Source organism: Astatotilapia calliptera, chromosome 8, assembly GCF_900246225.1.
Source record: "Astatotilapia calliptera chromosome 8, fAstCal1.2, whole genome shotgun sequence".
In the NCBI taxonomy this organism is placed as follows: Eukaryota; Metazoa; Chordata; class Actinopteri; order Cichliformes; family Cichlidae; genus Astatotilapia; species Astatotilapia calliptera.
The window spans coordinates 9,527,054-9,541,459 of record NC_039309.1 but is presented as its reverse complement, the minus strand read 5'-3'; the positions used below and the strand labels follow the sequence as shown (position 1 = coordinate 9,541,459).

The window sequence follows — 14,406 nt, the reverse complement described above, 5'->3', positions numbered from 1 at the left end:
GCTGTCCATTTGCTCCACTCTGTTCCAAATCACTCTGCGTCCATCTTTTGGCTGAAATCCCCGCTGAGATGCGCTGTTATGCAAGAGGTTACGTTTGGGGATTAGCACATCATTTTCAAGGGTAGACATGAAGAATCCAATGGCGTTTATAGGTCACAAATCCCCCGCAGTTGCTATGTGTTAGACACACAAAACAAAAGGATAATACTTGCACTCTCATATGTAGTACATCTTTCGAGTCTTTTAGCGTTTTTAGCTTGGGACAGTTTCCTTTACATTGGGATTTTCAATTAAAAATAAAATATATGTCAAAGAAATGCAGCAGATCCCCTGATATGACACCAAATGTGTGGCATTTTTCACATTTCTTGCTGTAAGAACAACTAAAATGCACGCAAGCTGGCCTTTTTTTGTATTGTTCCATCTTTACTTGACATCAGTAGTACCATAAAATGACAGAAAAGCTGACAGGTCTTTGATGAAAGTCATACAGATGAAGAAAATATGAGCTTGAGAGTGAATCAAAAGAAAATGTAACACATTAATGAATTTATTTGCATGGGTATCTTTTAACTCTGTGAACCATAAAAATCTAAGCAAGCAGCATTTTTGTGATATTTTTAAGGGGACAGGAAATATGTAGGTTAAAAAAATGTGTCATGTTTGTTTGTTTATGTCATATTAGTCCAACTGGAGGCAGCAGGACTGTTAGTTTCTGTCCATGTAGCTCTGTGTGTGTTTCTCCACGCACTGTGCCTGATTGCTGTGGGATAGGATGTGTGATGTGTGGAGGTATGGACCCCCTATTTGTTTGTGTTCTTTGTGTCTCATGTTCAGCAATGCATGGAGTCCGTGTGTGCGTGTGTGTGCATGTGCGCTGCTGCCTCCTGTGTGCAAGTCTGACTGTTGCATAAGAGGATCTGCTGCTGTCCCAGAGCTTAACTAAGGATTTAAACCTCTCTTCCTCACTCTCTCTTCCTCACTCTCTCTTCCTGGGTCGTCTGCCTCTCCAGCTCGCTCTGTTGCACTTTCTCCCATCTCTGTGACTGCATGTGTGTTGTGGGCGGCTGGTGTTGAATAAGTCTCTGTGCGTATGCAGATCGCCCTTACCCATTAATATTTAAAAGTTTGAAACTGCCTCCCTTTTTTATGGCTGGCTTAACTCATTATAACATGTAATTTTTTTTGTTTTTAATAAAAATAATGATTGATGTGGTGATTTAATCAGCTGCGGTTTTGATTAATTCATTTAATTACACTGACTTTAATTTATTCATTTTATATAGAGGATGAATGGATTATAACTGTACTGTACATACATCTCATACTGCCTTCATTCCAGACGTCCTCTATCAACTAGTCGCTGTTTTGGAAACTCTAAATATCTTTGAGTATAAGAATAGACACTAATATCTTACCACATTTATAATGTGTAGATACCTTCAGAATTGGGCTTGCTGGTGATCTAAAAATAAAAGGTTTGGATGAGACTTGGATGCGATGTGACTTGTCCAAGATGCCAGTGCTGCAAATTTGTTCGCCATAAACTCACACAAGAGAATGTTTTGCCAAGGTGCTCATTGGACTCTGTGCTGAGGAAGGTTTTACTGGGCTGAGCTTTTTACTATCAAGAAATTCTCTACTATATTTATTTAAATTGCATTATGCAGCCATAAACATTTTGATTGCTGCTCTCTATAATAACAGCAATTTCCCTTACGTTAAAATGCAGGAAGTTAATATTAGAGCTTAATAATCGCCGTATGTAAATGATCTTGTGCTGCACACACTGGATGAGCAGTGTTATTTAGCAGGAAGGGACACTTGCTATTTGGTTTAGCCTAACTGTTACAGCAAGTCATTGCAAACAGTATGCTGCAAACACAGATGACAACCTGCTCATTTTTTAACCATTGATAAGCTGAAGTTTATACGAAATCTGACTGTATTCCATACAATGTCTGTTCCTTTATTTGTGTTACTAGTGAGTTGCCTTTAACCCATTTTTTTTCTATTTTGATGCCTTTATTTTCCTAAAGTTCTGAGTTTGGTTTTTCTGAGGTATTTTTTAGATCAGCAAAGTTGACTGAGGACCCAGTCAACCACTCGTCCAGATATAGGACCTCGTGTTTTTAAGCCTCGAGCTTGAAAGGTAACGATAGCAAGCTGCATACACACATAGCACATAGGCAACACAGAAACACTCATATCTACTAATTAGTACTAACATACTAGAATTTCAGTCATGAAAACTAATGCAGAAAGTTCTTCGATTGTCTGTATGACACAGTAATTTGTTAAGTAATGCTCCAAAAGGTCCAAAAACTCAATCTCAGTCTCTTTTATAAAAACACAGCAGTGAAAAATGTGACTTGAGTACATTTTGCAGGTACGTATCTTGATTGTGTGCAGTTTATCAGTGCAGTTGAGTTAAAATTGACAAGAAAACACAATCAAATGTCAGCAGTAATCAAGCTGTGATACTGTAGACTGTGTTGAAGTGAAGGTGGTGGTAAAGGTGATGATAATGATGACGGTGTGAGAATACCGATCACACTGGGGAACGTGGTGAGGGGCATGAAGAGAAGGCAGGAAATGGCTGTCCTGTCTTTTAGATAGTCTCAGAGAATAGCAAAACATATCCGTTACACTTCCTGAAGACACAGTCATGACCAAAGACCAAAGATATCCAGTTTCAATCACTTAAAAACAACCAAACCTCTCAATTAGATTTACCCAGACCGAATACTTTACTCCCATCTTCTCACTGGCCGACGCTCTTATTAATATTTTTGTACTAGAGAACACATGCATGTGACACTTGTATACACAGAAAACTTTCCAATGGAGAATCCTTTCATGCCGCTGCAGCTCCTGTTTTCTGTCTCGCCTGTCTTCAAACCTCATCTGTCATGCTCGGGAAGCAGATGTGAGTGCTGAAATCTGCTCGCATACACACATTTCTCATGAGACAGGTGTTTGGAAAGGGGAATGACAGACGAGCGGTGTTGAGGTTACATCTTCATCGATGGCTGAATTCCTTTCATACTTGATGTGTAAAGCGCCTAAGTGTGCCCAATTCATCTACCATCCAGCCGCACCTGGGTATGAATGGGCGCACCACGACTGGGAATAGCGTGAAAGGTTCACGCAAGCTTACCAGATTTTGGAGATCTGAGTCGACTGATATTTGATATGTAGTTGAACAGGAGCTATAGAGAATATTCAAACAAACGTAAAAATAAGAAAATACTTAAAATTGAGCCTAATTTAATGGTCGATGTCAAACATTGTACATGATCACAAACAGGGTGTATCAAATAAATAAATCAAATAAACGACTCATGTCTGTGCAACACAATACGATAAAAAAAGATTTATGCCCAAAGTACCATGCATTTTTGTTATATGAGCACATGGTAAAACATTAAATTTAACAGATTAGGGTCAAATTAAATTGATTTGATTGGTATACATTTAATTTTTACCAAGTGCATTCTCCTTAATGATTAATTATTTGAATAAATAAACCTTTGATTTTACTTTTTTTTTGTTGTTACTCAAAATTACTCAAAAGAATTATAATTGTAAGAAGGTGTGTAAAAGATGATTAATTAGTTTTAGTACAATTCAGCAACGATGGGAATGTTTAGTTTTCTGGTTGAGTTAGCGAGTACATGCATAGTATCACAAGCATCATAAGAAATGCACTACCTAAGTCAAACTTATGTCATGTTTGACTTCAGATTAATGTCAAAAACCCCTGAATTGGATAAATGGAATAAAATGGAAGGATGGAAGGATTCTCTAATCACCCCCAAAGACCTCAGCAGAAATGCTGAAGCTTTGTATTATGCTAAGCTCCATTTCATTTTACACCAGCTATTAACATGCGTTCTGTACTTTTACATCCTGCTTGAATGTGGTTGTTAAAGCAGCCACGTTATAAAGTGAAAAAGTGAATGCCGTCCTTGAATTTATTTATTTATTTATTTATTTTTGTTCTACACAAACGCTGCAAAGTGATGGAGACAAACTCACCTCGCCAAAGGCAAAAAAGGTTGAGCCAGTACAGCTGTATCACCTTCTGTGTGAAATTTGCTGCTCTACTTACCTACTTACCTAGCTGAAGGACGAATAAAGATAGTGGTGCCTTTGCATTTATTATATGTTGTTTACAATATATCTGAAAATGCAGATAATTGCTTACATATAATCTTTATGCATAATTGCATTTAATACCAGGAGTACATGGGGGCTAAAAGAGTGTAACCATAATAATATGGAGTGTCGGGGCGGAGTGTAATCTAGTCAAGATAATGACCTCTTGCATGTGCACTGGTGTGTTTGTTTGTGCTGGAGGACTGCCCCCGTGCCGCACTCACTGTTCAGTCGTGTTATTTCTTGCTGATTTACTCTCCGTTTCTTTCTTTCTTCCTCTACACAGATTGACTTGGAGCCGGAAGGGAAGGTGTACGTGGTCATTGATCTGTCCGGATCCTCCACTGAAGGTAAGATCACCACGAAGCACCATTATACAAAGAGGGAGAGAGAAATGCACAAAAATATGCACGCATGCACGCACACATGTGCAAAGCTGGCAGTAACAAACATGAAAAGGAAGAATTTATAACCGTCTTTTAATACAAATGTAGTTTTGTATAGTATAGTGCTTATCATTAGTGCCAACCCTAAAAGCCCTTACACACCGAGTGCATTGTAAAACAGCGGCACTCACTTTTATTTATATAGCACTAAATCACAACAACAGTTGCCTCAAGGTGCTTTATATTATAAGGTAAAGACAACAACACAATGATACAGAGCAAACCCCAGCAATCAAATGACCCCCTTATGAGCAAGCACTTTGATGACAGTGCTTCCAAATGCAGTCATCTGAATGGTCAGATCTTCTCATTCACATCTGAAAAATTGGTAAATATTATACATGAAATGTCTGGTATGTAAACACCTTTACGCTAACCTTAGGCAATCAGGATATTTTTGTTTAAGAGTGGCAGTCAGGGAACCCAGGAAATATTAATTGTAACTGATGCTCAAGAACTATTCAGTGTTCACTGTCTGTTTTGCCCTTCTCCAAAAGATAAGGGTAGGACTACCTGCGATGACTTAGACCTCACATGGCTGAATGATTGTGTAATAGGGCAAACATGCCAGTAAGTATTTTCCTTACCCTTAGCATTAAAATAGCATCGAATATTTTCTTTTATTCTGCATTTAGCTCTGTTTTTTTCTCTCTGATATGACTGATATGTTCAGGTGTTTATAAGTATTGCTAAATGTTGGGTCTTAGATCCCGAGCAGGTAGCATAGAGAGGCTTTTAGCTGTGTGTGAAAAATGGTAAATGGTAAATGGCCTGTATTTATATAGCGCTTTACTAGTCCCTAAGGACCCCAAAGCGCTTTACATATCCAGTCATCCACCCATTCACGCACACATTCACACACTGGTGATGGCAAGCTACATTGTAGCCACAGCCACCCTGGGGCACACTGACAGAGGCGAGGCTGCCGGACACTGGCGCCACCGGGCCCTCTGACCACCACCAGTAGGCAACGGGTGAAGTGTCTTGCCCAAGGACACAACGACCGAGACTGTCCAAGCCGGGGCTCGAACCGGCAACCTTCCGATTACAAGGCGAACTCCCAACTCTTGAGCCACGATCGGGAGAAACAGCTTTGTTTTCTCAGTGGAAACAAAGGGAGTGATACTAGTGATCCAAAACAGTAAAGCGGTTCGGTGTATGATTAAAAACCGTAGCTCGCTGCCACTAAAATGTTCCTTAGAGTTGAGAGAACTGCATGCATACGGACGGTTGACCAATTTTTGACACGAGCATGCTAACTGGTGTGGAGGTGAAGAAAAGAGTGTTTACAAGGTGGTAGCGATGTTAGTCGACAGGATTCAGAGGGAGTCAGATACTTCAGGGACAAAGTAAGAGAGGTGAGATTGAACTGGGTTGTGCGGTGGAGAGATACTTGTTAAAATGGGAGAAGAGTGTAGAACATGGAGCTACCAGGCAGAAGGAAAAATGGCCAAAGATGAGGTTTGTGGATGGAGCGAGAGGACATGCAGATAGATGGTGTGACAGACGAATGTGCAGAGCACAGGAAGAGATGGAAACAGGCGATGCGCTGTGACGACCCTAACAGGAACATCTGAATAAGGTCTGCATGAATCTATTGATTACTGAAGCTTCTTGCCAGTTTAGTTTTGGTGTGCATAAAAAGCATCTATCCTTAATGTTAATTGTGTTATTGGCTGGGCTCATTATATTTTTCTGCATGGAAAGCAGCCGATAATTTGCAATAATGTGACACGTGTAATGTTCAGCCGTCCCGAATTCCGCCCACATAATGCATTTTATATGTGAAAAGGTCTATCAGTAAGTACTGAATCATAAAAGATTAATGCAACATATTAATAATAAATCAGTCATCAATTTTATTTCATCATCAGCTCATTGTTTAGCTTTCTAGCACTCAGCTTGCTGTTTTAACAGCATTGTTTTCAGCTGCAGCGGGCGGGTGTTTCTTTTTTTTGTGTGTGTGTGCGTAAAAAGCTCTAAAAACCCTCTACCCGTGTGAGTAGCTGGTAAACATCGTGGATATTTTAGCAGGTAAACAGAAAGATATTTCCCTTAGGGGTTTTGAGTGAATGTTGCACTCACATCTGCCAGGTGCGAAGACACACAACTCAAAATAAATGATAATGTTGCTCTGTGACTGGCGACCGTGTAAATAAGCACGTCAGCACACTGAGCGATTTTCCGTTGATTAGATGTCCAAAAGAAATGGTACATAACTGGGCTGAAATTGTACTTACAAGCTGGAATTGCACCTGTAATCTTATCTTTACTACATCAGCACTTAAAGTACCGAGCGACTCAAATGCTGAATGAGAAAACGACACACCATGGTCTTAGACTGCTTATAGAAGGGACAGAGGGCCGGCCGTGAGGTAACTCAGAGGTTCAGAGATATGATGATGGCTGGTTGACAACCCTACAAACCAAACTTGGTCACGGGAGTTTCAGATTAAGCAATACTGAAACCTCAGACTTGGATTTGAGCAGTTTCTTCTGTTTTTATGGCACTGCCTTGTATCATTACACCTAACATGCTATCATATGATGCAAGCAAGTTAGTATAGCGTTGTTCTTCTTTTCTAGCCTTGAAGCATAAAATACAGTTTGATTACCAAAGGACTGATTCATGTTTTTAATAGCTGTTGTATATACATGCAACATCACAAAGATTATTCTCTCCCATTACATTGTGCTCAGTTTTCTGAGTGTTTTCTAACTCATCTAGTCATTAACATCATCAAATGTAAACATAATTTTAGAATGTAAAATGTTAATCAAATGAAAAGAGACACAGTTTTATTAATAATTCAAAATGCAGCATGTAGATATTTAGATAGCTCTCGGGTAGCCCAGAATCTCACTGACTGACTCTGGCATTTAATAGTCTATACCATTACTTAACAATCTTTGGGCTGAAATTGGGTTTTATCATGACATTTTATGTTATTTTAGCAAAATATTAGGACTTAAGTGTGAATACTGAATATTTATAAATTATAATCAAGCTGCTCCGGCTTAAAGGGATCTATATTTAGCCAGGGATCTCAAGGGATTTGCAGCGGTTACAAAAAAGCCAGAATTTCTTGGTTCTAGGACTCAGTGTTACGTTATATCAGGAGGAACACCATTTTTAACCACGCAGCAGAAGAAAGTTGAAGACAATGAAAATATATAAATAAATAAAATTTAGAAATGCTTTTTAGCTAATTGACGAAATCAGGAAATAGACAGTATCATGGACAGATTTGCCACTCAGCACACATATAATGCACACTGGAAACAAATACACTAGTGTACTTGACATTAAATACGAAAACAACCAAATGTATTAACTAGGGCTGCCACAAACGATTATTTTGATAGTTGACTAGTCACCGATTATTTTTGCGATTAGTCGACTAATCAGATCGTGCATCCATTGGACGTACAGCGTACAGCTTATTGCACCAGCAGCATCTGCTCTTGCATAACTATCATTAGCTTACAGCTTTAAGTGTTTAAGATATGTGCTAACTAAAAATAAAGACAAGATGATAGTTTATTAAATTTTAATGAAATTTGCAGATTGTTTCGGTGAAGTTCAATAAACTCCTTGCTATCTAAAATATAACAGGACACCGGAGTATATTCTCCAGCATCTCACACTTCTGATAATCAGCTGTCTGCTTGACGTTTATTCAGCTGTGTAAAAACTATAACTTTAATCTCAGCCAAACCGATTTACTCAGGAACAAATAAAATACTACAAAAAGCCAAACAATAACATTTTTAAGTTATCTAAGTGACTTATATATGTTTAACCTGAGTAGCGAAAGACAGCGGTGGGTTTGAAAACGATTTGCCGGGAGTCTCACGGGCCCTAGTGAGCCTTGCCCCTGGCTAGCTATCGAGCTAGTGGGTAACAGACGTCTCTGAAAACGTTAGAGCGCTTTTGAAAATATGTGGTGTCTTGATAAACTGAGCAGATATTTGAGGTTTACACAGCTACATTCTCGCCTGAAAATATGTTAAACGTTTATTTTGTGACCCAGAAAGAATAATAATAGTAAAACTAACTAGCTTCCGCCATTGTTGGAAACTGAGCTGGGCTGCGCTATGAATTGTGGGACAGAGCTACTTCTCCTTCTTCGGGGTTTAACGGCTGCTGGCATCCTTGTACATGCAGTGCTGCCATCTTCTGTTTCAGTCCGTTATTACACTCTTAAATCCTGCTACTTATTCCTGCGTCTTTTGTGATCTTACAAAGCTTCAAACGACGCATCGACTATTAAATCAGTTGTCGACGATTCTGATAGTCTACGTAATCGTGACTAGTCGACTAATCGTGGCAGCCCTAGCATTAACGTCATCGCCATGGAGACCTAAAACATTAGAGTAAGTCATTGTCTTGAGGAAGAAAGAAGGGTAATAATACTCAGTCGCCACCTCCAGTCATTTCAAGTCACCTGGGAGGAATTTGCATATTTGTGCACCTTTTCCCCCGGATACAAACGGAAAGAATGAGTTGGTGCAAAACACCAGGAGTGCAACTTCGAAATCACTGTCTTCAGGCTTCTCATTGGGATTTTGCACACCATTTATATAAAGTCTTCGGTGAACCGATGCTGCTACGTGTTTTCTAAGAAAATCTGCACAGAGAATTAAATATAATCTTTATCGGCCTTCACCGGAGTGGCAGGGCTCAATGTTCAATAAAATAACTCACATTTTAAATTATAACTTGCTAATTTTTGTGGTTTTTAATGAAAGTTCTGATGATTTTCTATTAGCAGGAAAAACCTTGAGTGGAAATCAGACAAACAGCTGTGTGAAAAGAGTTTCTGAGAGACGTTCCAGGTATTTTGTAAAGAAAAAAATCGTCTTTTCTCTGTGTGCATCCTTGCCAGTTCCTTGCTTTGAAATGTAAGAAAAAAACTGAATCCAAAGCCCTTCCTGTTTTCCTAGAAAGCTTAAGAGCTCACAGACCCTTCTCTCTCCTTCTCCGTTTTCCCGTCTCCTCTGTTTGTTTACGTCGATTAAACACGGAAACATCTAGAAGATCTTTATCGAGTCGGTCTCTCCGCACACATTCTCTCACTCACATGCTGCCTGATAAGAGTGATTTTCACCTGCACCTGTGTATCCTCGCACCTGGTTATAAATAGAAGCAGCTCTGTGCCCTCCGGTGAAATTGTGCATGTATATATCCGTCTGCGAGCGCACTTGTGTGAGGGTGGTGGGATAGCCTGAGCAGGGGAGGGTGCAGCGGTGTAACGCAGAGAGCAGTAGAGAGTGGAGATAGAGGGAGTGGATTCTTAAAATAGTAGGTGAGATTGAGCCACAGATTACATACAAACACACGCGCACACTCACACACATGCACAGTCTCAGGCGTCCATGTCAAGCCCTCCTCATCGACGATTGGACACTCGGCTGTGACCTCACGACCCACTCTCCTCCCACTCCTGAACTTCCTGAGTTCAGCTGGCTTGAGTGCTCGAGCTAATGTATGCTGATAAAAACAAATGGTGTGTGTGTGTGTGTGCGTCCTGATAGGAGGGATGGAGAGATGGAGGGTGAGAAATAGAGGATGAGGTGGTATTTTTAGCAGATTTATTTTTTTCCCCTTGTTGCAATCTGTTCTCTGCAGCTTCGGAGGCTGGAAGGATGTGTTCCTCTCCTTTTTTTTTCTTCCTCTTTAATTCTCGTCTCTCCTCTCCATCCTCCTGCATCTGTTGTTCTCAGGAAGCAAATAACAATAATCTGACCTAATCTGTCCATCTGTAGACTTCTCCATCGGTATTTCTCGATCGCTGCTTTCATGTTCTTCATGTCTTCCTTTTTGAGTCCCTCCACCACCCCACCCCAGCGCCATTTTGTCAAATAAAGCCGATTTCCTTTAAAGCTTAAGTCATAACCTTCGTGGCAATTGCGTACTTGCATCTACAACAGGAGAATTTCAGGCTAAACTTTTTCCAAGAAAGGCTTATTGTTTTTCAGTGCAGCCTTTGTTTATCCAAATTAATCAGATAGTTAACAGAACATTTTCAGTGCAATGAAGAAATAATACAAATAATTTTCCTCAACTCTATAAAGACTTTTTCTACTTTAGGTTTTTCAATAAAATCTAGTGTTATTTTGAATTTCTGTCTGTTCTCTGCAGTAAGATTTAGTTTAGTTCAGTCAAGAAAAAAAGGCTGATGGGGGTATGTGTCTACTAAAAACCTCGGACGGGTTTGAATGCTGGTGACCTTAACCTCAAGGTCAGAGATCAGAGGTCAAGTTTTTTGAAAATCTTATGAAGGTGATAACTCTTGAATGAGGTGATGTTGGATTTTCAAATTGGTACCATAGGTGTGCCGACTAGAAACCTGAGGGGTAACAAAGGCAGTCGCAAGTACTTTTAAGACCAGTAAGCATCGATGCTGTGTGTACTGGATGGGAAAGAGCACATGAGCTTATTATTCATGGACGTTCCCATAATGAATCAACTAAAACAGCCTGATACAACACTGATGCATTTTAATTAAACTTAAGTGTTAATCCATTAAAAATAGATGTGGAGGCCACCATGTTGCCCGCCATCTTGAATACAGTGGCCAAGGTGGACATCGCTGTTCCGCCTAATTGCACTTTATCTATGTGACTAGAGACCGGCCACATGTGTAATAGGCCTTATAACTTACCGTTAATGTAAAGATCAGAAATAGCTTTTTCAAATTCTATTAGTTAGCATTTTTACATGTATAATTTAATGATCTCTTTCTCATTATGCCTCCCCCTGCACTATTTCCTCACCTCAGGCTTCGTCTCCTAAACTGAAGTCAGGGCTTTAACACACAAAAACATACACAAACATGCTTATTAACTTCTGATATTGATATATAGTAGATTTGAGGGCAAACAAATTCAGTGCTAACTCAGTGATATGTTGATAATAGGAGGAACTTAGAGGAGGCATCTGCATCTTCGTGAGCCTTCACCAGAGTGGCAAGGCTGTGGCAGGATGTGGGCGGCGACCTCACACACAGAAGTCCTGTTGTTCCATAAATATTTAAGACTCAACATTGGTTAACAGATTTTTATGTATTTTCCTGATATTCTGGCCCATTTGTTAAACACAAATGTATTTCAGTATTGTGTAAAATAGATCACATTTTAAATAAATAAAAACTTGTTACATATCTTTTTAATCACAGTCCTGATGGTTTTCCTTTGGTGGAAGAGCAGATGTTTTATAAGCAGAGAGCAGAAATCAGACAAACAGCACTATGAAAAGGATTTCTGAGAGAAGAAGTTCCAGGTATTTTGGATAGAAAACCTTTTCTCTGTGTGCATCCTTGCCAGTTCCCTCCTTTGAAATGTAAAACAAACCAAACTCCAAACCCGAAGTCCTTCCTGTTTTCCTAGAAAACTTCAGAGTCACAGGCTTTCCTTTCTCTTTCTGTTTTGAGTACTTTTTAGTGTAAACGTTTAGCTGCATTTTGGTAGTCAAGGGAAGATTAGATATACTAAAATATATAAGCATATATATCAATGTGAAATATTTTAAATTCATTACATTAAGAGGAGAAATACCAGACATTTAAAGGTCTACGATGCCGTGTTGCACTTTCCATTTGTGTTAATAGAATATAAGCAAATTTGAACTTTGCAGTTAAATTTGTTGAATTTGATCTGGTTTCTGTCCAATTGCTAATTCAGGCACTTCACATCCAGCGAGCCGGTGATGACCAGGTTATGGTTAACCAAAGATTCAGATGGAAATTTCCCTTCTTTGGCAAATGTAATTCTTGTAACTGAAGAAGTGCAGAGAGGTGGTTTCAAAGGTAACACCGACTAGTATGTGACCCATCGTGTGTGCAACCTTACCCTAACCAGGTCACTGAAGACCTGCTGCATGTTGGGAGGTATAACGAGTACGGTGGCGCGATGCTAGAGTTTCAAGCTCGATACTATGAGGGAAAAAGAAGCTTCCTTTAACTGCTTCCTTATTCACAAGAGGTGGATAGACAGATCAGCATATCATTAATATCGATTACTATATGAGTAACAGTAATATAGTAGTAATAACACTAAATTAATACAATAACAGAAAAAGGTTTACACACATGAGTCTACAGTCTAATTTAGGATTTAAAAAGAAGCTGACACACCTGACATCAATGTTTTTTTGGGGGGTGAAAGCATGCACATTGAGGTTTCTGGTGTGTCTTTCCACGATGCCAGCAATTAAGCAGTAATTGCAGGGGAATGGGTTTAAAATTCCTCAGTATTTTAATGAAAATGCTGACATTTGTTAAATACCACAAAAGAAAGCGATGTGGTGCATCGCCCACTAATCTGCAAATTTATTTAAGATGTTCAAAGTGTCGCTTTCATTTTTTTTTTCAGTGCTTTCACTTCATTTTCTCTGAGCAGCTCAGCTTTACTTCCACAAACATATCGATAAACGGCTTCGGCATTAGAGGGACCGTCTCCACGGCTATTTCTTCTTTTCCCGAAATGCAGCTTAATTTTTTTGTTTTGTTCTTAATTTAATTTAAATTTATATTTAGATACGATTTCATGCTTTCGGATCCTTCTTCAAAAGCGAATCGCCTGCTTGCCTGTGCATGTGTGTGTCTGTGCATTTGTGTATGTGTGTGTGGTGACGTGTACATTTATTGGGTGACCACCCGGCTTGTCCAGAGTACGCTTGTCTCTACGGTGATAACTCTTCCCTGTTGTTATGCCTCCTCAACTCTTCTTGTTAACATGCTTGTGTGTGTGTGTGTGTGTGTGTGTGTGTGTGTGTGTGTGTGTGTGTGTGTGTGTGTGTGTGACTTTGTGTGTGTGACTTTGTGTGTGACTTTGTGTGTCCTAGACAGATGGATGATGTATTATGTAAAACAAAGTGATCCCAGTAATGGCCTGTTTAGCTGCCACCCTGACCAACACCAGCATCTCACACACACACAGTTACACACAAAAACTCACACTTACACACACACACACAGAGTCCCTAGACAGCCTGTCTGTAATCGAACTCTGGAGAGGCTCAGCGGTAACCACATCTATAACGCACCCTGGAGAGAGATGCTGGGCGAGTGAAAAGAAAGGCAAACTAGGACAGGAGCGCGGAGAGAAGGAGCGCGTGTGGGAGGGAGAGTGGAGGTGGTTCTCTTGTCTTAAGGTTGCCCTCGGAAAGCATTTATCTTCCAGGGGAGATGCAGAGAGGAAGTGAACAACTGATTGGATGGCGCTGGCTGAGGAGGAGTATTTTAATATGCTATCCTTCGTTTTAGTGCCCACACATGAAAGTATAAATAGCCCGCACACGTACGTATGCATAGGCCGCTGGTAGGTGTGGGGTGTTGTGTGAGAAAGAAGGGGTGGGGGGGTGACAGAGGAAGATGAGAGGCCGCTGAATGATTAAACGTCCTCGGCAACACGATGCAAATGATCCTTATTTGTACAATCGAAGCAGCTCAGTGATGTGTGTGAATACTCTGAGCCAAGACTGACTCAGAAAACCATAAAACTCAAGACAGTTTTTTGCACATTTAACTGTGAGGCCAACTTTTTCTACTTCGAGTATGATACCGATACCTTCACTACAGCAGTCTGCTGGCGATGACCTGATACCAGCGCTGAATCAATAAACTGTGTTCATATCTGTGAGGAAAATACTGGGAATAATTCTTGATCTGTAACACAACGTCAGGCTACTTTGTTTTCCTAACAAATAAATACATATGCATATAACAACAGGCCCAAAACAAACAAATTAAACAATAAAAAAAATTGCATTCATCTAATTTACTCACACTAGTCT

At 39.8% G+C, this 14,406-nt stretch overlaps 1 protein-coding gene across 1 annotated transcript in view; it reads left to right on the top strand.

Annotated features, from left to right (window-relative positions):
• LOC113028244 (protein kinase C epsilon type-like) overlaps positions 1-14,406 on the top strand; it is a 52,710-nt gene that overhangs the window by 21,351 nt on the left and 16,953 nt on the right. The window contains exon 2 of the mRNA XM_026178356.1: positions 4,448-4,511. Within this exon, the coding sequence (XP_026034141.1) occupies positions 4,448-4,511 (64 nt within the window). The remainder of the gene's footprint in view (positions 1-4,447; positions 4,512-14,406) is intronic.